We start from the raw sequence: 26,658 nt of genomic DNA, 5'->3' as shown, positions 1-26,658 counted from the left end.
CCTACCTACTGGATATCTTCTGATCACTCTTAGCCAACAGTTTATCTTTTCTCATCCTTTATTACAACTGTCTCATGTCTGTCCACTTAAGTCATGAAATTGGACTGTGTTTTAATTTACTAACATCTTGGAAAGACTCTTCACTCATCTGCCACTCTCTCTCTCTCTGTCTCATATAATATTTTCTCAAATCTCCACATTATATCTTCATATTGGGTTTTCGTGTTCCTGTACAAGTGCCTTTTTGTTTGAAAGAAGAAAAGTTGCTTAAATATTTATGCTAAATCTCTCCTCCTCCTTTCTTCAGGACTATACATAATAAACTCTAATAGACTCTTACATACTTTACATGGCATCTAGTACAGATCATATGCCATTTTATTGACTTCTGAAATGTTTCTATTTGTCTATATCCTTAAAAAGATGAATTATTCATAAGTGCATACAGTACCAGAAATGGGTATTTACCATATTCCTATAAATAGTGATAATTTATTATTTTATAATAATGACAGATTTTCCTTAGTATCCCACTATCCCAACAAGCTTTTTTTTCTGCTTGATCACATTGCTTGCCCACATTTAGAGTAGCCCTTCCCATTTTTGCTGTTTTTACTTCAGTATAATGCTGTTTCGTTTTTACCTTTCAGATGCATTATTTTTAAAATGCATTATTTATTTCTTCATTAATTCAGATTTAAACTGGTGTGTTTTAGTCCACTCCTCCAATTCTACATCAACATTTTCATCCTTTCTGAGCACCCTTTATACATCCAGACAGACTGTGGTGTCACTTAAGAAAGCTTTAGAAAAACGCAGTTTCAATCACTAACCCCTTTGATATATTTTTGTCTGAGTAGTCTTCCTTTGTCACCCTCCATGTGTTATTGTTTAACAAGTGTTTCACCTTTTCTGGCTCCCTAATACCCATTTTGAGGCCTTCTGATTTATTTATTAATCTTTTGTGTAGTTGTGGGCTAGCTCCTTTGCTGAAGTCTTAAGTAGGAAAGCAACACTCACTGCTTTAATACTCTTTCAAGCAATTAGCAGGGTGTTCTACACAAGCCAAATTCACAACAAAACTTTTAGTCATCATCATCATCTTCTTTTCGGCTGTTCACCTTAGGGGTCGCCACAGCGGATCACCTGTTTCCATTTCTTCCTGTCCTCTGCATCTGGCTCTGTCACACCAACCACCTGCATGTCCTCTCTCACCACATCCATAAACCTTATCTTAGGCCTTCCTCTTTTCCTGTTAACTGGTAGCTTCATCCTTAGCATCTTTTTCCCAATATACTCTGCATCCCTCCTCAGCACATGTCCAAACCAATGTAATCTTGCCTCTCTAACAAAACTTTTATTACTGAAACAATTACTAACTTCTGTTTCATAGTGTCTCATCAGTATGAGTCCACATCCACATTCCCTTTCTGGTCTTCTACTGTGGTTACCTTGTCAAAAAAGATCTTGCAAGCTTTATCTGGAATGACTTTTCTACTGTGAATTTGTATTATTTTCTGACTAGTTTACAGTTATTCCAGAGTAATTATTTCTTTTAGCAGTCATTTCATCATTTTCCATATAATTAAGACCAAAATGATAGCCTGTTTGATTCCAGGCTGTGTCTTCTTCCCAGTCTTATGAAGGAAGGAGAAACATGTCTGTTCTTAGGAATCAAATATCGTTGCATGATATTATTAGCAATTCTTCCCTAGGTTCTTTTCAGAATTCTGTAATGAATTCCATCAGACTCCTTTGATTCTGAAATTCTTTCAGAACTTTTTTTTTTATTCTCTGAAAGGACTTGGATCAGTCACATTATCTTGAGCAAATCTGTTGATGGGATTGATGATTTTCTGCCCTCTTCCTTTGCAACTAAAGCCCACCTTTTTCACCATAGTGGCCTTCCCACCTCCTTTAATTTAGTTTCACCGATTTTGTGCTGCATTTTTTTCTTCCCATTTATGGACACTTGTATGTCTCTTCTGTGGTAAATTATGCCTGCTTCCTTCTGAATTGTTACCGTTCTTGACTTTTTGCTTCTTCTACTTTTCTTTATGTTTCTTAAATGCTGCACCTTCTAACATTTACTGCCATCTGGTTCAAGAACCACTGTCCCATTCTTGCCTTCTTTGTGATTTGATATTTGTTTTACTCACAGTTATGTAATTCCAGCTATGACACTTTTGATGCATACCCATACTAGATTTCCATTACTTCTTCATATTTGCTTGTCAAAGTCATCACTCATGAAATACACAGCTCTCTACTTTAATTGGTTCAGCTCTACATTTAAGCTGAAAGGGAATTGCATTAGTAATTGTTTGTTCCCAAGTAGCTGTCCATTTCCACAGGAAAATATCCTCCCTTCATCCATATTTTACAGCACCGGATACCAGACGTCTCCATATTTTGCAGATTCTAGCACTACGCAAGATTTTGTAACCCATTAAGAATGATCCTGTTGTAGCATATGGTTGCAGTCACTGGAATCTAGTTAATATATGACATAAAATCTCTTCCATCAACTATAACCCATTCTAAGAATATGCTTTATTTTCTTTTATCTTCCTGTCACTATTTCCAGCATCCAGTGTAACCCACCTCACCTGTTGTCTCTGTTCATTAACTGGTTTTGTTTTTTTATCTGTTCAATAATACAGAAAGCTGTAACTCCTTCTGTCTTATATGCCCCTCCAATTAATCATGTACCTAGTTATTTTCCCCATCCATGGTTCTCTGTACATCATATTTTTTTGTGACAGATCCTTTACAAAAGTCATTATTTCTTGTAGTTTTCTCAGCCATGCCATGACCCTTTTCTCAGTCACCTTTGTAAATATTGCATTTGTCTTCTCTTCCCATCAAACACTGCACTTCTGTTTTTCTTGTTCTCACTAATGATGAAAGTTTCACTAAAGTCCTTGATGTTACTGGGGTAGAGGACAGAGTTTCTTTGCTTCTGTGCTTCTCTTAGGTTAGGTAAACACTTGTTACTGAAAAGTTTTCAGTCTCTGGTCCATGTCAATGGCAGATGTATTCTGTCACAGTAATGCAAGCCTGTAGTACTTCAACTGAGTTCTTACTTCCCAGTGAAGCCAGAATCATAAGCTCTGCAACACCTTCTCAACCAGTTTGTTTATCCCCATGATACTAAGCACTGTTGATTCTCCTGCATCATTCACATGTACTTCCTTGATGAATCTTACTGTTATACTTATCACTAAAAATGGGCAAGTTTTGTCATTGCTGTAATGGCTTAAGGTGCTGATTGAATTAAACGCGCAGGGTTTGATTCTAACATGGGGTAATTGCTAGGCTTAAAATAGTCCACAAGAGCAGTCAGCTTAGTACTAATCTATGAACCCGTAGAACGCATATCATTTCTACACGTATAACTATAAGCTCCCTATCAAAAATGTGAGATCTGTGACCACAGGTCTCACAGATATGAAAAAAAAGTTTTTATTTATTTAAATTTCTTAACCAGGCTAGATAGAGCACTGATCCCAATGGATTTATCTGAGTCTTAAACCAGGAGAACCAAAAATAACTTATTACTGAATTGGATAAGCAGAATAAAAGCAACAAGGGGAGAAAAATTATGTACAATATTTGCATAAATGTGATGTGACTTGTGTGCACAAAGATGAAATACAGTGAAAGTTAACATTTTCTGTAATGTCATTAAAACAGGGGTAGGTGTCAGCCTTCTGTAGTCCATAATGTGGGATGCTATGCCTCCATTATACCTGGTATTTACATATACTAACGTTTGAGATCACTGCTCCTTATAGTAAGGGAAATACTTTGTGGTACTAAAACCTTGAATTTGGTCTATATACTCTCCATACTTTTATTTTCAGTCTTGTTGTAAAGATCATAACTGCAGTATATGGAGTTTTAAAACAAAACCCCTGTCATAAAGTACTTTTACTTTATGCACTCAAGATGAATGTGTCACTTCAGTCCTCTACTACAAAACTAAGTACTCAGTGGGCTAATTTGTCTGTAATGACCAGAGCACTATTATACCACTCTGGTATTTTCCCCATTACTTCTAGACAATTATCACTACTTCTGCTATATACTTACCACTAATCAAGTTTCACTTGCTGTTTCAGTTTATAGTTCCATCCCTTAGTCAGTTTCTCCATCTTCTCCTTATCAGTGTTCATCCCCTCCCAATTTTCACTTCTACTGTCTTGCTGTACTGTTACACTTCTTAACAGGTTGTAAACCAAAGCTACATAGGTGATACCAGGCATGTCCCCTTGTAACATGACCCCAGACAACACTGAAGCAAGAGAGTGTGGGAGGGAGGGATATGATTAAAACCTTATGACTTTAGTGTAAATCAGTCTAAACAAATCACAGGCCCTCCCTTACCACTTAGCAGTAAGAGGATGCTACCAAAAGTGGGCAGTGTGTAGCTTCACAACCATTCAGACACTTGGTCACTAATTACGTAATGCAGAAACTGTACAACTACCCGTTGTACAAACTTTCAATCAGTATTGAGTCGGGAAAGGGTGGGAAGCCAGAATGCTACACACCACACTAGTCCCCCCTTTTGACTTACGTGAATGTGAATATTATCAAACCCTGCACAGGTAACCCATCCTTTATTGTCAGACTGATAAGTTTACTGGCCATCTCTGCCAGCACTGAGAATCCAACATTCCTATCAATTCCTTTTAATTTTCCATCTTTCTTATATCCATGTTTTCTGCCCTTTCATTACTCCCTGTCATTCTCACCCCTTTTCTTTTATTTTGGTACTTACTACTAGCCAAGCTTCAAAAATGATCTGAGTATACAGAAAAATGGGTAGCTGTTGAGACTGAGTGGAAGAGACATGGTGAGTGTGGCAAGGTGGGGGGGGGGGTGACTTAGTACCATTTATTCCAATCTGAACATAAGAGTCTCACAGGAGCTCAAGGACTATGAGTGTTACAGCTCAGATTAGTACATTTAAACCCAAGTTAAGACATTTAAGAGTCTTAACTGAACTGAAGTCCCTAGTTTTCCACATAATTATCAGTTCCCAGAAGAATCAGTCCTTGCTTAAATATGACCTACTTCAGGCTGTGGTTAACTCCTAGGTTGTCCATAGGTGGTGGAACTAGATGGTTCCTCTCAGGTAATGATCTGTATCCTGGAAAGTCACTCTGGTACTTTGTGATAGTCTCCATGTGAGCTCGTTTCATCACAGGTCCTCTGTCTACTGGCTGAATTCTGCGCAGTGCTGGTTTTCCCAGAGGTAAGGGTTGAAACATAGTCTGGTGAGTTGTCATCATTTCATGATCACCTATTCAAAAGAAAATGTATCCAGTCAAGAGGTGTACTCATTTCAGTTTTTAGTGATTTTTTGCCCTGAAAATGGCCTTTTATTTATTTTTTTTGTATTTTCAACCATTATTCCTGCTGTTTCCTACACCTCATTGACCAATCTAAAGCTGTACTAGTGTCTGTTGTGCCTTGGGAAATGGAATCAAGAATGAATGGGGGGAAAACATTTTCTGACAAAAGAGATGTAAATGCTCCTTAATAAAAAAAACTCTCAGGTAAGGTAATTCAGAACTGGGGAGGTGAACTTTTCAAACTCAAGCTGGATTTCTTACATTGAATTACACATTTTAAAATAATTATTAAAACAAAATGCAATGTTAATTTTCTAGAGATATAGGGATCCGTAAAATTCCATTTTAGGTGAAAAAACAGAAACAAAACAAAAATTCCATTCTAAGTGTTGCTATAATTCATCATCTTATGCACCAACACCTCCCTAGAATGTTGGGTGGGTAGGTAAATGGCTAAAAGGGGTGAGGGGGTGGGATTGAAAATGCTTTCTAATCTGGAACTGAAAGTTGGTATCTATCACACCTCTGAAAAAAAGTAATTCTGAATATTATAGAAAACTAGGGTTTCCCATTTGTTTTTGCCACCCTGCACATGCCATTTTACATACAATCCATGCAGATCTAATCTGCGTTATTGATTTAAGTTACCTCAAGATAACATCATTAAAATGCACATTATTTATTCCAACTCAGGGTTTGTATCATCTTAGAGAAGGGGGTAAGCTACAGAGGCCATCTTTCTGAAGAACTTTATTTAAGATCTTGTTTGGGGAATTCTATACCTCACATTTCAATTCCACATACATAAATACAGCTAAAATTGTTTTTCATTCTGTTTTGGCATCTCAGATTTTACTAAAATTATTAATGTGTATGTTCTTTACTGGCAATTCACAAAACTACATTTGCTCATGTAACCTTTAACCTTCTTGGATAATGAGACATGAGGCTCACCTTCAATTGTCAGATGGCACTGGACATTTTTTATGAGCTCTGGTTTTGCTGCAAGCTTTTCAACAAATTCCACCTGATTTGTTGTCTTCATCTCACTGGGCTGATCAGGAAACAACAGTGCACCTGAGTAATTCATCAAAACAATAACACAAAAGAAATTAGTTTTAATGATTTCCACAAGTGTGCTTTCAGTGTTAAAATTATAAGTTGGGTGAGGTACTATTTATCCTCACTACTTCCCATTCCAGCCACTTAAAATGTCTAACCACCAGATCAGTACTATAAAATGTAACAGAATCAGATGAGTTGACTTCTTCCATTTGGGAAACTTTAAAAGGGAAATGTAAAGAAAGTACAGCTTTCTGTTTACTTACAATAACAACAGATGTCTGAATACTAGAACCACTGTTGCAGGATTTATAAGAGTTAGTGAGTTGTCCACATGCAGGTTTCAGCCACCTGGATAATCATTCCATACAGTCCTATTTATTTTTATTTTATTTTATATTTGTTGACTAGGATAGTCTGGCTGGATGCTTGTCCATTGTTAGCGCTGGCCCAGGGAGAAAAGCTCCATACATACATACAGAAAAACTGTTATATTAATCAAGTTTAAGTACTGTTACAGATACGATACATACGATAAAAGTCATTCATTCTGTCATATATAAATCTGATTTGTTATAGAGTAATAAAGTTAGTTGTTCCTGGATTTATCTGGGTGCAGTCTTATGCCATGGCTGTTAAGGGGTGGCCCACACATAAAGGAGTATCTGTTCTGTACCTCACTCCTGTCCTTTTCTTGTGCCTAGGAAGTGGCAACACAGATAGTGTGTCAATAAATGCTCCAGAAAAGGCTAAATGATCCTTGAAGGCCTAATACAAAGTAAGCAAAAGTATACCTGGGAAAAATAAAACAACCAAAATTCTACCAAAGCACACTATCAAACTTAGAATAGGTAACTATAGAGGGTGAAGGTAACACAGCATATAGTGCATCTGATTCCAAATGATTTACTCCTATGTAAGCATGCCATGATTCCAAAAGACTTGCTTTCAGTGTAACTGACTTACTCCGGTGTAAAGCCTATCTATAAAACAGGCTTACATTGGGGGGGGGGGGGGGTTCCAAAAGATGCACTTTGATGCACGACCAGCATCTGCATTAGAATAGTAAATCTTGGTTGTCTTGGTCCTCAAGGAGCCCTTTTATTTTTATTTATTTATATCTTTACATATTTATTTATTTATTGCTCCCCTGCCTCCCTAAAGATGGCTATCAGCTGCTATCAGCTACTCTTTTCTTTTTCCAAGGCTACTGGACCTGACTTAGCCTCTATCAGGCTCAGCCTGACCCACAAGCAGGGTCAGTGAGGATATTGTGTTTCCTGGTGAAGCATCATACCACTGCCAGGGATAAGCCAAAACTGTACTTCATAGATCCTCTGTCATCTTATGACTGAGACTGCCCCCATGCCCTTAGGATAGGCACATTTATGCTCTTCACCCATGTCAGCTACAAGAGATAGTTTTCTTTGTATTATCTACATTGAACTGACTGATTATCCACAATCAGCCATCTTCAAGATAGCTATTATTGGATGGTATAAGACAAAGAAATTAATTTTTTTAGCTTCTGGCTTTACCTTTACCCCACTTCCTGTACATCTTATTGGTCTGTCATTTCAGAAATTTTTCTAATTTATAATTATACAGTTTGTTAATAAGAAAGAGGGTTAAAACCATGTTTCTCATAATGCAGTGGGCCCTGTTTTTGTACTGACTTATCTAGCAGTTTCAGATTAAATTCTCAATGTTTACGATACATCAGAAATATTTTGGGGATCTGGGACTGAAAAAGTGAGGTGCTTGTAACCTGAGGAAGGTAATAGGTGATTATGGAATTTGTATCATTATTTAGTTTAGGAATGGGGTGTTATGTACACTGTTGGCTGCACTTGCAACAAAAAGAAGTTGCATCGGATAAATGTATTTTTGAGTGGTATTTACTGAACAGTTTATTTTGCTATTCCTGAGTGACTGTCCATTTATTACTTGTATGAAACTAAGAATACATATTTGTTTAAATGAATCTTATGTTTACTTGGTAGTTAGATGCAATATATATTTGGCATTGTTTCTGACCTTGATTTTTGACTGCATTTTTCTCTATAAAGAGAAAAAAATGTATCCACTTAGTTAAGAAGTATTTTTGTTGAGAAGTATAGTATTAGATGAACTTGGAACTCTATGTTTAAGTTGTTGATTTGTTTAGAATGAGAAAACGTGGTGCATAACTGCCTATTGATATTTTTGACAGTGTAGAGCTTTGTATGAGGGAAAAATGGTAGTTTGGGGATGTCACTTTTATTGTGCTATAACTTTATTAAGATTAGACACCCTTTGATTTAAACTTCCAAGATGGCTGCACACTGATCAACAGCTTGACTTCAACTTTCCAAGTGTGAAAGAAAATTAGAGACAACAGCCAGTGATACTGTAAACTTGAGTAAAATTCAATTACTGCATAGAAAGTACACTGTCTGGATGCCTCCTAAAAAGAAACTAAGAAAGTCTGAAAGAAATCCATCTAGAAAAAAGGTGAAGAAAAGACACTGACTGGGAAGAATCCTGCAGCTGTTCAGCAAGCAGTTCAAGCTCCGGCTTTGGTGCAAGACATGGCTTCTTGTAATCTAGAGGAAAAAAAATAAGTCAAATGTGCTCAGAGCTGATTAAAATACATGAATGAGTATATCAACTCAAATAATAAAAGGCTGAAAATGAGACTGCTCAAGATGAGAAGGTTCAAAAAATTGTAAAATTACAAAGGGAGAATTTGTGATTTTCTGCTGTACCAGAGAAACTAGAAGGAACAGAATGTATTAGTTTTATGAAGGCACACGTAAGCAACTGGACTGATATTTCACAGCAGGAAGTGTTAATTGAAAGGCTATACCATGTGTATGCTCCACATCTGGTCATGAGAAAGCAACTGAGATCTTTATTAGTAAAACTGCGAACCTAGCAGCAGAAAGAATTGTAACTGATAAAACTGTAGTAAAAGGGAAAGTATTAAAAGTTGGAGACAGTGGAGTGTTTATGGAAAATGATTATTCACTCTACACCAGGTGGAAGAGAAACAAATTTATACCAGGGAATGTTGAAAGGCAGGTGTGAGATTCAAGCTACTGTATCCAGCTGTCTTCAGAATATTTTTTTTCTGTAGGATCAAAGTGATTTTTTGATGCAAAACAAGCTAAGGAGGATACACAAAAGTCTGTCCAATAAAAAGTGAGCCGACAAGCATAAGATGACTCTGTAGTTCATTCTTCTGATAATAAAGCACACAGATAGACTTTGCCTTCTTCTGATAATAAAACACACAGAGAGACTTTGCCTGTGAAACCTTTTCCACTGTTCCAAATGAAAATGCTTGTGAGACAGACAAAAGCACAGGAGTTGACCAGTAGTTCATGTAGAACGCAGCCTGGGGTGTTGTCTGGTCCCATGGATGCTGTGTTCTTGGCTTTGGAGAGTGTGTTTTTTACCTGTGCAGCCATGATTACAGGAATTTTGCATCCTTCCAGTATAGAGATGGGCTCTTTAGGGGGAGAGAGGGTGAGTACAGTTAGCACTGAACCTATCTGCCAGGATTTTGGCAATATCAGTTGGGTCTGTATATTTAGTGCCATTGTGCTGCAACTCAGAGCAGATCTGAGTGTTGTCATTGAGACTCTTGACATAGCTATAGAATGCTTTGTGGTTGTCTTTACAATCAGTGGCGATTTTAGTTTTGTAACTAGCTTTGGAGGATTTTATCAGGGATCGCAGCTTCTTACTGAGGCTGACCAGGGAGCTCCTCCACTCATGGGATTTTACTCTCTTTTGCAACAGATTCTTCCTTCTGTTGTACAGTTTGTTTATGGCAGGGGACCACCAGATTGGCTTCCTTTTTTTGGAGGATAGTGTCTTGGTTCTGTTTGGGATAGCAGGATCCATGCACTCATGTAAGTGCTTATAAAGTGCAATTGTGTATGATTCAGTAGTCATAACTGTATTGTCCATCTGCATGGGTGTCATGAAGTTCACCACTTCTGTCTTAAGAAGCATGAAGTTGGCTTTGGAGAAATTTTTTACCATGGTTTCCTTAATGGGGGGTGGGGGCAGGATGTGGATATCTAGGATAATTAGCTTATGGTCGGATCGGACCAATGAGGCATTGACTTCAGGTGTGGAACACCGGTCACTCATGTTGGTACTGACTAGATCTAGGATATTGTTGCCTCTGGTGGGGGTGTGGATAAGTTGATCCAGGGCACTGGAGTTTATGAATTCCAGAAAGTGTTGAGCGAAGGAGTTGGTACATGAGTAGTTTTCCCAGTTAATGGTGGGGTAGTTGAAATCGCCCATTATTAGGGTGTTTGGTTGAACCCTAATATTTTCCAGTACATCAAGAAAAGAGGAGTAGGAATCCTGGGGCATGGTGGGTGATCTGTAGCAAGCTACAATTTGGATTGCAGTTTTGCCCAGAGTTAGTTGCACTTGGATAACCTCGGCTGCATTATGCTGAGCAACTAGCCTGGAGGTGTGGATATCCCTAATGAATATGGACACACCTCCGCCTTTGGTATTCCGGTCCAGGTTGGGACATAAAATTAGCTATGTTGTTTAATAACTCTTTTGACATTCTTACCCCTAGAAAATGTAAACCTTGGCCTATCTCCCATTATATTACCCATATTATCAAAGTATAAAAAAAAGTCCAATTTTTATTTATAATGTCCATTATTTAGAAAATGTTTTGTGTGTATGCTAAAACTGTATTTTTACTCATTATTTCTTTTCATGGTTGCTCTTCATTCATCTGATAAACCAACTCCTAATAAAGAAAATAGAGGTAATCCAGAAAATATGCCAGGTCTAGTATCCCACCTGTGGACTAAAGGGTGACAGGACTAATGCGAAACATAGTACAAAAGATTCATTTTCCAGTTAAGTAGGTAGATGGACAAGTGTTAACAAGAACACTCATCCATCTTCCTGCTTAACTGAATAAAGCATTTGAAACTTTAACAAGGTGCCTTTATTCCTCTCAATAAAGGGTGATAAATACAATGTAGACTTTTTAATTTTACCTCACCAAAGCAAGGTGAACCAATTGATAATAACCATAAATTTATATCTAAGCTACATTATAAATCAACTTGTTCATTGTGAAAATGATCATCCTTTAAATCAGAAAATAAGTATTGTTAAGGGACAACTGGTTCATCTTGTTAAAATGATATAGGATGATCCTCTTTTCCATACAGAATTACAGTTTCTGAAAAATCTTTTCCAAGAACAGAAATACCTTGAGTCAATGCTAAATGATTTGACTGAGGTAGCGTTAGACAGCGCTAAATATATTGTAGTAGTTTGGAGTATTCTTGTTCATTTCATTAGTTGGAATGTCTTGCTTTTTGTAGACCATAGTTTTGTCTACTTCATATATTTAGCCAGTTTTCTTGTATTAAGTCATATTTAATAATAATATTGTCTGCAGTCCTTAACTGAGCACCTTCTTAAAAGTTATAATATATAAAGCTTTTTTCTTTCCAATCCAAAATTTTATCGAATCTAGCTCCTTCAACAAGTCATGAGGCTATAAAAAAGGATTATAACATAAACTTCCATAATTTTAAATTGTGATATTTATAAATAAAAAAATGTTTTATGTATATTATTTATATATCTAAAGACTGGTGGTTTATATGTTTTATACAGGATATAATTTGTGATTAATATCCATAGTAGATTTGCTAGCTTTATATTTTGTTCAGATAGTTTAGTGATTTTATCATTGCATTAGCTTAAATGTTATTGTTTCCATTTCGAGTTACATTGTCAGTCATATACAAGTTTAACATCGAGGCCATAGTATATGTTTTAGTATTTGGTAAGCTGATTATTTTCCTGGCACTGCTGTAATTTTTAAAAGCAGCTCATTGTTTATTGCAGTTTATGTGATTGTGTAAAATACAGTTCAAAGATAAGATTAGATGCAAAGAGGAAGACCTCTTTACTGGCAAATTTGCAAGTCTTTGAATCTGGTGTAATTACAGCCAATGATAAGTAGCATTTTTCAGCGTTAATTAAAATGGCAGTCCATGTATCTAATTGGCACAGGCACCCCCCATGCAGTCTGTTACACACACACACACACACACACACACACACACACACACACACACACACACACACACACACACACACACACACACACACACACCATAACCTGTCCAACTCGTACAGATAAACACTCCAATAAGCAGTCAACATTAGATTGGATCTTAACTAACAAACCTAACCTAAGTTACTTAACCAGTTGCCTACCAGACTCCCTCAGTGACCATTCTCCAACCTTTCTATATACAGGAAACAAGTGCATAGCTAAGGCACCATCTCTTACAAATACATCTATAAGAAGAAAAAATTCTCTCCCACTACTTTTAACCTGCTACTTCAACAATGTGACTGGACACCACTTAAACATCTACACTTAGACTTAGCTGTTTAGTACTTTGACAGTTTCATTAAAATACTTAGTATCCTTGCTCCCACTAGGAATGTGCATACAAAAGCCAAGCTCCTTCCTTGGCTAACCAGTGACAGCAAACTACTACTGATGAGCAGAGATAGAGACTGGTCAGCTTACCATACAACCAAAGATAAAGTTGACCTCTTAACCTATCAGCAACTAAGAAATCTAGCAAAGAAATAAATCTAAAAAGGCAAACAAACATACTTACAATCCTGTCAACAGAAACACCAAAACAACCCCCCAAAATTCTGACAATCTATCAATCTCCTCAGCCCCGGACATACCCCAACCTCACCCCAGTCACCTCAAACAACTCTGACCCTGTTGCAACTCAATTCGACTCTCACTTTATAAACACTATCACTTCCCTGCTAGATAACCAACCAACTCAGCCACTTACTGTGCCCACCCCTGTCCCAGTGAATCCCAACTACTTCACTTTTACACCCACTGCAGGTAATTATATAAAGACTGTCCTAACCAAACTTAAGCTCTGCTGCATTGCTGCTGACAAACTTCCAGATGAATTTTAAAACCTGACATTCTTTCTATTGCTTACCCGTATCTATTTTGATTAATCGCTCTCTAACAGAACAATATGTCCCACTTCTCTGGAAAATATCACACATCATACCTCCCACAAAGGAGGATCCTTCAACGAACTAACTAAATTTCATCCCATAGCCATCCTTTTCCACCCTTTCAAAAATCTTAAAAAATGCATCCACAACTAACTCATTAACCATTTCCTTAGTAATAATCTATTCTCCAGTTCTCAACATGGCTTTAGACCTAAACATAATACCAGCACTGCCCTACTAAATTTTACTGACACCATTCATCATTTCATGAATGAATGCCAGCTTGTTTCATCCATCTTTCTTGATATGTCCAAAGCCTTTGACACCATATCCCACTAGCTGCTACTAAATAAATTATTTTCCTACGGTCTCAGTTCATCATCCCTAACCTGGTTCCATAGCTATCTTTCCAATTGACAACAAGCTACCGAATGGGAAAACTCTCTTTCTCCCTTACTTCCCATCTCCATGGGTGCACCCCAAGGTTTTAAACTTGGTCCTCTCCTTTTTATCATATTTATAAACAACCTTAGCTCTGCAACTCAACTAGCCTTCGTAGTACAGTACACTGGTGATGCTACACTTAACTGCTCAGCCACCTCTCCCCAGGAACTTAAATTAAAAATGCAAACTTCTTTTCAGGACATTGAAAATACCTCTCTGAACACCAACTTATACTAAACCCCAACAAAACTAAGATCATTTTCAGAAACAAAAAACCTAAACATTGCCAGTCCCCTCTCACAATCTTGTCCTCAAATGGAACTGAGATAGCACCCATTAACCAGACTAAACTTTTAGGTGTTACAATCGATAATCTAAAATTTGATAAACATACTGCTCTGACAATCAAAAAAGTCCACATCAAACTTGACACCCTATACAGGGCCAAAGCATACCTAACTCAAAATGCCAGGCTGGCCACTGTTCGGGTCACACCTGCTATCCACCCTCCTGTATGGTTCTCTCATATTCACAAACCTACGAAAGACTGACCTCAACAACCTAGAAGCCTGTTACAATAAAATCGCCAAATATGCCACTAACCATCCACACATATCTCACCCACTGTTCAGCTCTCTCACAGCTAAACTGGCTACAGATCCGCAACCTTTTATCACTCAGTCAACTTAGCTTACCCATAAAATAGTCCATCAGCCTAGCAACTGACCTGCTATTTCCAGCTTAGTCCAATTTAGTACTAATCTCAGATCACTTAGATCTTCTAACAAACTCATGCTAAAGGTTATCCACATCCCACAACTTTCATGATGACTCCCTCTATCTTCACAAAGTAGCTAAACTCTGGAACACTGTTCATGGGACCATAGCAAAACATCCTAACACCATGAGTTAAAACTACTCCTAAAGGACCTGATTGCTAGTCATTGGGTGTGCTCTTGCCATACACCAGGCTAATTCCTTTCCAGTTCCCTTACTTTAACCCACCTTTTGCTCTGCCTAACTATACCCTAATTCCTGATGCTTCTAGCAACCCCAGTCCCCACCTCATCACTAAGCTGAATTTCTTATTTTTTCTTCTCTATGCATAATTTCTCATTTCTCTACCACTCAGTTGTTTGCTGAATTTCCTATATTTTCTGCTACTCACACAGCATTCATATGTACTATGCTCATAACTATGCCTGCATTTGCAAATTGTCTCAAAACTCAATTTTATGTTTCTCTGTATACTTGCATCCTTTGTTATTTTAATTTGTTTCCAGTGTATATATTACTATTGTTTGTATTGTACTATTGTGGAGCTTTTCTCCCCGGGTCTCTGCTGAAAATGGGCTCCTGAACCAGTTGGACACTACCTAGTTAACAAATGTAATAAATAAATAAAATAAATAACTAAAGCTCGAGCCAGTTATGCCCACCCCTCAGAAGCAGCAGCAAATTATTTCCTGCCACAGAATAACTACTACTGCCTTCAGCAAATTTACACCCTGAACAAACTGAAATTGTAGTTTAATGTAAATGTAAAAGTGACAGAAAAGATGTCTGTGAGCAGTCATAATGGTTAAAGGGACAATCCCAGTGTTTAAAATTTGGGTACGAATTTAGTCCGACCAAAGTAATACCCACTTTATCAGTGTTGTACAATTCCTGCCCACAATGTCATTTTACCTTTAATTATTCTGCACATCCTCTTCCCCGGTCTCTTTTCCATTCCCATTGTGAATTAAACCCTCGATTGGCATTTCTATTGCCAGCAATGCTAGCTTATTTTTTGATGCCATAGCAACAGTCACCGTGAAATATTAGATTACATTGCATCATACCTCTCATCCTCTTAGTGCCAGAAGTCTGGATAAAGCCTGACAAAAAGGGGTAATCAAATGCCCCAAAATAGGGACAGACTTTAAATATTGCTTTTATAAACTTAGAAAGTTGCTAGAATAACAAGATTAGTGTTAACATGCATTTTTCTGAAGGAGATTACATCCAAAACTCAAACAGATGCCATTATGTAGTCACTTCAATTAAAGTGGTAACGTGATTTTCCAGAAAATCACAACTTTTATGAGGAACAGACCAATAATATGAGGCCAAAATCTGGATATACTGCGAAAATGTGGACAGTTGAGAGGTAAGCATTGCAGTAGATCTTGGACTCAGATAAAGTAACAGCCCATCATTATTTTACACTCGCTAAGCAACACTGTTTAGCAAGTGTGAAATATAAAAAAAAAGAAGAAAAAAAATAGAACTGTTTGTGTGTGAGTGCAGGTGAGTGAGACCAATCGAGCCATTATTTTATACTCGTTAAGCAGCACTTTTGCTGTTTAGTGAGTATAAAAGAAACATAGAAAAAAACTGTGCACATATATGTTTATCTTTCTGAATGAGTTTATGTGTGTGTGTGTGTGTGTGTGTGTGTGTGTGTGTGTGTGTGTGTGTGTGTGTGTATGTGTGTGTATGTGTGTGTGCTCACACATGAAAATTCATTACTACAAGTAAACTGTGGACACAAGGAGGACTCAAAGAGATTGGGACAGTTGTCAACCCAGCCAAGAACCAAACATGGATATCCAAAGCTGTGTGAGGCAGTAGCTCTTATTGCAGCACCACGGTGCTTCCCAGAAGCAATAGTACAGTCATTAAAATTAGGTTAAACTACTAGTTTACATGTACCCCCCTCTTAAATATGCAGCAGTATCTGTAGAGAGGAAGAGAGGAGATTCTACATTGGCCCTCTCACAATATAATCTCTGACTTCAGAGCCTTTTGCATCGAGCAGCTATTAAGATTTCTAGTTGTACCACAGCTCATCAAAATTTCAGAAGTTTCTCTTTCAATATGGATTATTATTGTTGAAGTGTAAACCTTTGCAAAGTCATTCACAGGTGAGATCAGACATGGCCCAACTTCCAGAGCTTTGCACTCTTCTGTCTGGCTGTGCTGGCTGATGTTTCATGGGGACATAGCCATGCCCCTGCCATCTTCATTTCATTCTTGCCACATTACACCATTGGTCATTTGCACTGTCACTTGACACCCTGTAAATGGACAATTTGGCTGTGATCCAGAGCCAGTCAGGCATGCACCCTTTTTGGAAAAATCTTTCTTTATTATTGATACAACTGTCTGATAGCATGTATTGCTGTTTAGCTGTGTTTGTGGGCAGTTGTAGGCCTTAATATGGTATAATGTCACCTAATCATGAAGGGATTCACATCTAGATCAGGGGAGGTCATCGTGCCTCTTTACTCATCCCTCATCAGGCCCATAATTGAGAACAATGCCCCTTTTGGGATGTACCTTACCAGACACCTGCAGCAACTGGAAAGACCCCAAAAGTACCTCACCAAGAGGAACAAAGGGCTCAAACAGATGCCATATGCTGCCCGGTTAAAGAAACTCCAGCTCTACTCAGTGGCATACCACCTGCTCAGAGGCGATCTGTGCCTGACGTATAAAGCCATGTCCAACCCGGAATTAATGGACATGCTGCACCTCAGAAAATCCAAATCCCATCGAGCTACGCGCTCGAGAGACTTGAACCCCAGCACTGAAATAAATAGGACATGCTGGAGGGATAGATTCATAACCCAGAGCTCCCTTCACTCTGGAATAAAATCCCAGTCCAGGTTAGGCAGAGTCCCTCATTGACTCTCTTCAAAAGGAATCTTGATGAGTGGATGGGAGATCATAGGTTTACCCCGGGTATCACTTCTGTGTCACTGTTAGACAGAGGCACAGTATACTAACCTCGAAAAAGGGCATAGCAAAATGAATTTAAAATGGGTGGCGAAAGCCAAACACACTCTGGATAGGCTTGTAAATGCCCTAGGGCAGATAGCCTAGTATGAACCTATGAACCTATAACCACCCTTTTTAGAATGAATGGTGCTCTGATTCCCCACAGGGCTTCCAACTGCAGTGTTACTGGTTGGACTTTTTTCACACTATTTCTAGCTTTGATAAGAAAGTCCTTAAGAGATGCCAGAAAAATTCTTAGGACCTGCCTTGATAAGAAACTTTTCAGCTTCACTGTCATACCATACTATATGACCCTCAGCAGTTCTCTCTTTAGGCATCTCTCTGAAGAAATATGGAAACCCTATGAAGTGGGCCCTACAGAAGACCAGGGACACTTCCATCCTTGTGTCATCCCTTTTGAGGCATTTAAGCAGCCCTCAGCCCAGATATATGTTATTACCAAGACCCCTAGCAGTCCTTAGCCTAAGGTGTGCATTTCCTCCTGTGCCAAAGTTATTTTATCTTTGGTAGCTGGTTCAAAAGCATCCACGTCCAATGGCCATTCTATTACATCTGGAGATGGAGAAAGTCCTGTTGTCTTGGTACAAGAGTGTTCCCAAAATCATAGGGTTAAGATGCAGGATTCTTTGCTGCAAATCCTAGTTCTTGAGTTGGTACCTCCCTCCATGGTAATCACAGAGATGGCCAGTGTTCAGAGGACTGCCATGCTCCAAGCAATGCTAGTATGTAGGTCTTGGAGGTAAGGCAGGTCCTCAGACCAGACAGCCCTCCAGGCTTCTTTCCAAAGTTGGCAGCAATTGATCCAAAATATATTTATCCAAAACCTGTAGGCTTGTCTGTACCAGCAGTATTTCTAGGACAGCCCTTTTTAGAAGAGGAAGAGTGGAGGCCTGGGAAGAAAGCTCCACAATTAAAATGTATGGTTTACAATAAAAGCAGACAGTGAGAAGATTACAGAAGAGAGATATTGTGTGAAAAATTATATGGATGCTCTCTGCTTGCTGCTGCTTGCTTGCTTACTGTGGGATTTGAAGTCTTCTTAAGACACACAGTCTTGCTGTGCTGTTTACTGCTGAATCAGAGACACATCATGACTCCATCTGTAGTCTGTTTAAAGCACCAAGCCTTTCAAATTGCACACTGATAAAGAAATATATTTTGCAGCTATAAGCACAGTTACAGATAACTTATTTTATAACAAACCACACGTAGTCTGTCAGATTTGTAGCATATATTTACAAAGTTTTCCTTCATTACAGATATGAATGATGACTTCTACAAAATACCTCTCTCTGTCCTTCTCTCACATAACTGAATTACTACAATAGCTATATACAAAGCTAGTCACACACACATTTCCTGGGAAGTCACATAATGTCTGTTTTTAGACTTTTCTATTGTCCTTTTGTGATTTAAGCACTTTTGCTGATGTGAGGATGCCATTCTGAAAGGAAACATCTGTATAAGCTGTTCCTACTGGAAAAACATCACGTATTGCTGAATTTATAAAAAAGGATGTCTGTTAATAGATATTTGTTCTACAAACATGAGAAAATCATGTAATGCTTGTTTTCCAGTATTGCTTTCTTAGGCATTTTCTGATGCTGTGAAGAGAAGCCTGTCTGTTATACATATAGTATGAATGCACATTGTAAACTCTATACATATATTCAAGCAAACTTTTTCCTTCAGCATATTTACAACATAATTAATATCTAACATTGTGATTTCTGATCTAAGTACAATCTATGTAAGTATACAAAATGTGAGTCTTGGGTATAATCTCTGTAATTTTACAAAGACTAGAAGCTATGTAGGATAATCATCCCAAGTTAAACTATTTATTAGCTAGCATTTTCTAAGTGAACTAACATACAAAATAACAGTTGCAAGAAAACAAAAATAATACAGCAAACGAGTCAGTATTTTACATAAGGTCAAAAAATGTGTGTTTAGCTAGATAGCAGTAGAGTAGTCAAACATGCATTAAAACGTAATAAATGTCAAGCTGGGTGAATTAAAGAATTTTTAGTGCAATGACTAGTGTCAATGCAAGGACAGGCAGTGAAGAGAGGGTAAGGCTGAGGAAGAAAAGGGGGGAAAGAGGCAGTGAGGTTAAGTGGGGGAGTTGGGGGGATGAGATGTAGGGATGGAGTGGTGTCATTAAAGGTAATTTGAGCAGTAAAAGTACAGGTAGAAAGTAGGTGTTTTTATAGACCTTGTTTTTATGATCATACTTTGATTGTCAGAAGCAGGTGGGTAGCTGGAGATTGGCTAGGTGCTGTTTAAGTGGGATTTAGGCAGTGACATGTCCACTTGATTATCATTTTTTTTTGAGTGCTTTTTTGAATTCATTTGGATGAGTTAATTGTCAGATAGGTAAGGGTTGCTTGTTCCAGGCTAGGGCTGGGGATAGCTGTAGAAGTTTTGACCCATAGATGTTTTGGGTTTGTATACTGTTGGAAAGCTATGGAATCTACTACCCACTGAACTCATAACTCTGTCTTCTCTTTCACTTTTTAAAAAGAGTCTAAAACTATTTCTCAATACACACTGGTTATGCCCCTGTACTAACCCTGACTAACTTTCTTCCCTCACACTAATAATCACTCTACATCTTTATAGTCTTATCCTTAAAGAATCAATATACCATGTTATTGCAAATCAAATGTATGTATATATGTATATAGCACCCTCTCTTGTACATTAGCCTTTGCTGCTTACTGTTCACGTTATGCTCATTATTAGTATTGTATTGTGTATTTTTTAATAACAATTTTTTTATTTAACAATAACTGTTTTTTTTAAGTTTGGTCTGCTACTACTTTCTATATTGTATTTTGTATGTGTCTTGGAGCTTTTCTCCCCGGCCCTCTACTGAAAATGGACATGTATCCAGTTAGACTAGCCCAGTCAACAAATGTAAAATAAATAAATAAATAATAAAATAAAATAAATATTACAACTTGTTCTACATTGGCACTCATAAGGTTTCTGGAGGGGGTCTATATAGAGACGAAAGAGGAGATGTCTGGGCAGGTGGAAGGTCTGTAAAGTGTAGAGTGTATGAAGAAGAGTTGGGAAGTAGAAGTTGATGGGGGTGCTCCAGCAAGTTTAAGGTTTTAAGTGAAAGACAGATATATGAGAGAGAGGTCTGGTTAGCAGCAAACCAAGCTACCTTATTAGGTGGTTTCAAGGGTTAAATGCCCAGAGAAGATAGACATTTTGGGTTTGGACACCCCAAAGCAACTCACTATTCTTCCAGTGCTTGGGGCATTTATGGGTGCTTTTATTATAACCTCTCTGAAGCAGGACTCCCAACCCCCTGATCCTAGGACCCCTGACCATTTTTGCAAAATCGAGGATCCCTTTAAGTATTCTGTATAAGAATCCAGTGTCAGATCTTACCTTGCATTCTATGTATGATGCTGAAGAGTCAGAGTTCATTCCAGCCCAGAAACCCCACTTCCATTAACTGGGAGAAGAGCATGGTTGACGACTTGGTAAGGTTTACCCTTTAATAGACATGCCCTTCAAAGCTGTACACACGTCAGAAATATATGGTTGTATCAAGGTGAAATGCACCAATATTTAGTAGAAAATGGTTGGGGGATTAATGACAGACCTGAACACAACTCATCAGGCTCGCACATTTTGGGTATGTGATAAAGTAAGTTTATGATGCTGTGGATGCAATATTCAGGGCTGCATTTTGCAAGGGTCTGTAATTAGGAGACATTTCTGTCTGAAGATGCATTCTCTTGCCAGAGCCTGTCTGTGTACCATTGGACAATGTGTTGCTGTTCACATCCCCTTGTCAAGAAAGCTGGAGGAAAAGGGTAAGCCTTTGAAACTGGCCATTTAACTTCTCCCAAACCACAGTAGATATAAACACACACACACACACACACACACACACACACACACACACACACACACACACACACACACACACACACACACACACACACACACTGTCTCTCTCTAAACTCTCCTTTCAATCACTACCCAAGAAAGAAAAGGTGAAGGACAGGAAGGCTCTAAGATATTGTATAGTCAGCTATTACCAGTGGAACCTTCAACAACCCACAGCTGCCCATAGCTGCACAAGTCTCATTGTGCACTGATTAGTATCTAGTCCTCTCAGTGGCCTGCAGCAGCCCTTAGCTGCTCTTATATTTGCAGTTGCCATCTTAGCTAATAAGCACCAGCCATGCCCTGTTCACAAATGTACTCTTACTACTAGTGCAGTCTGGGTGTTCCTCCATCAGTTTCATTTGGTTCCATATGTTTTACTCCATTAGCCTTTGTAGCTCTGCATAAATTAATTCTGCCATGTCCCTGTGCAAATGAACCCACATAGTTTACATATATTTGCTCATCTTATTACATAATACTTATTCTGTCTACTGCTCAAATAATTCTGCAAATAACTGGACAAAAAAGGAAGATCAACCTGCTTGTTCCCCATCTATTGCCTGACAGGTAGCTCTTGTTATCCTTAAGAAATGCAGAAATTGCTTTATGCTCAAAGATATTGCACTCTTACTTAACACAAAATTCCAAGAGGTGTATATATATAACAAATCTGGAGGGTTCTCTTCCACCAAAAACCATGGTCTGTGAGCATCACACACCATTGCCACAATTTAATTTATTTGTTTATTGACATTTGTTTACCGGGAATGTTTGATTGAACACAGATGTCCTTTTTCAGTAGAAGCTCTGAGGGAGAAGCTCCAAGGTATTATATTTAATTTAATCAGTGTTTACAATAACAGATTTTATAATGCAGTTTGTGAATACATAACATAATAGTATAATAAAATTTGTATTGATATTCACAAACAGCAAGTCTTGTACTGAGACTTTACAGATAGAAGAGTGGTGTATATGACAGATAGGAGTCATTTAAGAAATACAATAGAGTGAGGTATTATAGAAGATAAGCAAGTTTGAGAACCAAGACAAGTAGTGATGGGGTAGTAATTTGACTGTGCTAATTAAAAGTTAGTATAGTAGTTTAATAAGTACAATAAAGGGAGGTATTAGGAGGAATTAAGCAGGTTATGTGATTTAGTGCTTTAAAGGGAGTTCGAAGAAAGGTGATACATCCCAGATGAGGAGCAGGGACAAAGCCAGGAGGCAGAGAGGAAGTGTTTTAGTAATGGTTTGAAGAGATAAAAATGTGTGATAGACATGATAGATATAGGAATGTTATTCCAAGTTCTAGCTATGCTGTTGGAATAGAGACTGACCCTGGGAACCCTTTGTGGTTTGTTGATGATAAGGAGTTATTTATTATTTGACCAAAGGGGGATGAATTGCTAGGCATGTGGACGAGGGTATGTATGATTTTATATTTTAAGGTGAGTTGTATAAGATAGGTGTTGAGGGAACTGGAGCTAGCTAAGTGTTTTTAGTGCCAAACAGTGGTGGGTTTGGTAAGGTTTGTTGCAAGAGAATCTGACAACTTTGTTATAGCACTATTCAAGTTTAAAACTAACTGAGACTTGTAGGTTGTTCTTGATATGAGCTCCTTATAGGTAAGAGGGTAAGAGTTAAGTGATAGCTAGAGTTAACCTGAACCCCAGCTGCCTAATATGAGGAAGCCAGATCATTCTTAGTGACTTTCACAAATGTCTGTACAAGAACCCGGTTGCTGATCCAGCAGTGGAGTCCATGTATTCCAGCTTGGGATCTAGTGTGGTTGCATCCATTAACTCCCTTTGCCAATGACAGGTAGGGCAGATTGGTATCCTGTTTTGGGAACAAATACCTATAACTTGGCACTCCTGGCTGTTAGGACTCTTAACCACCAGATCTGCATTCTAACATTCCAGGAAACTCTTCTTAGCCAACTGAGACAAGAAGACAGAGGGAAGAGAAGTCAAGGGCCTGAAAAGTGAGCTGCTCAAACTATGTAACCTAAGTACTCAGTTTGTCAAGCGCTGAATGAATTTTGGTTATGACACAACAGATGCATTTTATAGGGTGGCTCCTTTTTGCGTTAACAGGCATTCTCAGCTACTGCTCAATATCTGAGTTGTTTGGCTTCTGCTACATACTTACAATTAACTGAATTACTAGCTGAATTAAGTACAAACTTGCAGTGTTAAAGATTGTACTGCATTAAATAAATAAATAAAATATTTAATTGATTTATTAATTAATTATTAGATAATTGATTTGGAGGGTATATATTACTGGGTATTTTGTAGGTATGCATTCAGTTTTCTTCATCTGAGGAAGTCACTTGAAACGAAACGCAGGATATTTATGTACAGCGTTAATGTGTTTGGAGGAATAGGAGTCTCTGTGGAATAAACTGCATTGGGAGTTATCAAGGAGTCGAGCTCTTCTTCTACAATTGCCCTTTTTGTATTTGTGCTGGTCGGACTGTCAGGGCAATTGTTTTCTATTTTTTTGACTTTCATTTTTGGTTTGGTTCGTGATGGAAACCGAGGAGGCTATGACATCTATTCAAGGTACTCAAGAGAGGGGAGGTGATTTGGACAAGATTGACAAACTATCTAACCAATTGTTGCAGCTAATCGAGCTGCTTACACCCTCAAGCCAGTTCCCGTTGACATCATCACCTGGCATCCCAGGAAACCAGGAAATGTTTGCCAGAAAAGAAAATGGCGCGAAAAGAGCACCAACAGCATTTGTTTCTAGCAAAATCACTGGATTTAATACAGATTTGAGGGCAGGAGTTGCCTGCCAGGACACACCACCCATCTTCAGGACAAATTTGAATGGCGTTAGTGTGGATGCATTGAGTGTTAACGATGAAGGAAATGTTGCCAATGGACAGATACAGAATGGACAGAGGTACAAAGCTGACTTTAACAGTATTGTACAACTAAAATACAGTTTCAAAGAGAAAAAAGCACCCTTAGTTTCTGAGGGTGATAGTAATTTAACTTATGATTTTAATGTAAAAATGTTAGACGAAATGTTATTTAAATATAAGAATACTGAATTGGAGAATGCATACCTAAAAGAATGTTTGAGGCTTAAAATTGTACCAAAAGGTTTAAGAGTATGCAAATACCCCAATAAGGTGAAAGAGGGGAGTGAGTTTCACAAGGAATTGATAGGTATTTTTGATAATTACGGTTTTGAAATATTGAAAGCTATAATAAGAGAAAATGAACGGGAAATAGAATGTTTATATAGTAGAATTGAAAGTATTAATCACAAAATAACTGAGGACCTGTTATTTTCAATTGAGGCAAATAAAAGGAAATATTATGAGACATTAAATAGAATAGAAAACAGTATGAAGAATATCTATGAAAGAAAAAGTAGAAAATTAGATAGAGATGTTAAGGAATATAAGGATAAAGTTAGTTATCCTAAGCCTAGAGAATTTACCCATAGGAACAATTATGTGCATGAGAAGGATTGGAGACAGAATGAACCTCCAAGAAGCGCAATATCAGAAGTAGGAGAAGGAATAGGTAATATCAACGATTTTTCTGAGTACCCCCCTCTAAGAAGATCAGAAAGATTAAGAAACAATTACCAAAAAAACTACAAGTATGGGGGGTATGGGGGAGGGAGGGGCAACAACAACAGCAATGGCTTCCAACAGTGGAAAGAGTAGATCTATCTAGGCCTGAACCAGTTCCCGCTGTGGACCACATTGTGATGGAAGGCCATGTAAGTAGGTACAAAGGTTATACGATATACAATTACAGTAATAAGGAGTTAAATGAAGTTTATTTTTCTCTTTTATCAAAAGGATTTAAATTTGTACCTAATAGGAAGGCAGACATTAGTAAAGTTCTAATAGATTTAAAGTTATTTTTAAGAAAGAAAAATTTTGAGCTTTTATTTCATGGACAGAAGAACAATGGGTCGAATACCGGTGTGTTAACCAGAAGAAGCACATATAACCCACCCTTGCACCCACAACTAAAAAATTTTGAAGTTTTAATGGAAAAGAAACTAAGATCTGAATTATTCAAGAATAAAATTACCCATAACCTTACGAAGGAAGAGAATACTTTATTAAGAGAGTTAAGAGATGATATTTCATTAAGAGTTATGAAACCAGATAAAGGGGGCGGATCTGTAATTATGGATCATATAATATATGAAGCTAAAATGATGGATATTCTGGAAAATCTAGATAGATATGTTAGGGCTTCTATTAATGAAATTAATATTGGAAATAGAAAAATATACTTAGTTTTGAATGATTTATTGTTGGAAGGCTCAATAGATTTACCAACCTTTAAGTATTTACATGTAGAAAAACCAAACGTGCCTACCATTTTTGGCGTGCCAAAGGCACACAAAAATGTTGAAAATCCCCCAATGAGACCCATAGTAGCCTCAGAGGGCTCAGTAACTGCACCTTTGGCCAAGTGGCTAGATTTCAAATTAAAGGGCTTAGCTCTGGAAGGGCAAGGAGTGGTTAAGGATTCTTGGGACTTGTTGCGGAATCTAACACCTGAAGTTTATGATGAGAATATTATTTTTATTACTATTGATATTGTTGATTTATTTTCATCAATACCAAATGAGGAAGGCATGAAATGGTTTGAAGAAGCACTGTTAAATATGGTAAATTTAATAGTAATGATTTTTATCTTATCTTAACTTTAATGGAATTAGTATTAAGTAATAATTACATACATTATGAAGGGGAGTTTTTCAAGCAAATCCAGGGTGTAGCTATGGGGGCGAGATGTGCCCCCACTTATGTTAACATTATCTTGTCCGCCTGGGAAGAAAGATATATTATTAACTCGAAATATAACCATTGTTGGAAGCTTTATAAGCGCTTTTTAGATGATATGTGTTTTCTATGGGTAGGTTCAGAGGGGGAGTTTTAGTATATCTCAGAGTCCACTGATTTTTTGGATTTTACATATAAAAGTGATATGAATATTTTAAATTATTTGGACATCTCCATTGGAAAGGGTGAGGAAGG

General features: G+C 37.7%; 1 protein-coding gene across 2 annotated transcripts in view; it reads right to left on the bottom strand.

The window, feature by feature from the left end:
* LOC122809561 (stabilizer of axonemal microtubules 1-like) overlaps positions 1–26,658 on the bottom strand; it is a 369,246-nt gene that overhangs the window by 122,564 nt on the left and 220,024 nt on the right. For both annotated transcript variants that reach the window (XM_044081149.1, XM_044081150.1), the window contains 2 exons: positions 6,318–6,440; positions 5,083–5,311 (listed from right to left, as the gene is read on the bottom strand). In XM_044081149.1, the coding sequence (XP_043937084.1) occupies positions 5,083–5,311; positions 6,318–6,440 (352 nt within the window). The remainder of the gene's footprint in view (positions 1–5,082; positions 5,312–6,317; positions 6,441–26,658) is intronic.

The sequence above is a fragment of the Protopterus annectens genome, chromosome 8.part0 (genome assembly GCF_019279795.1).
Source record: "Protopterus annectens isolate FY-2018-M chromosome 8.part0, PAN1.0, whole genome shotgun sequence".
Lineage (NCBI taxonomy): Eukaryota > Metazoa > Chordata > Ceratodontiformes > Protopteridae > Protopterus > Protopterus annectens.
The sequence above is the reverse complement of the archived record's forward strand: the minus strand, read 5'-3'. Positions and strand labels throughout refer to the sequence as shown.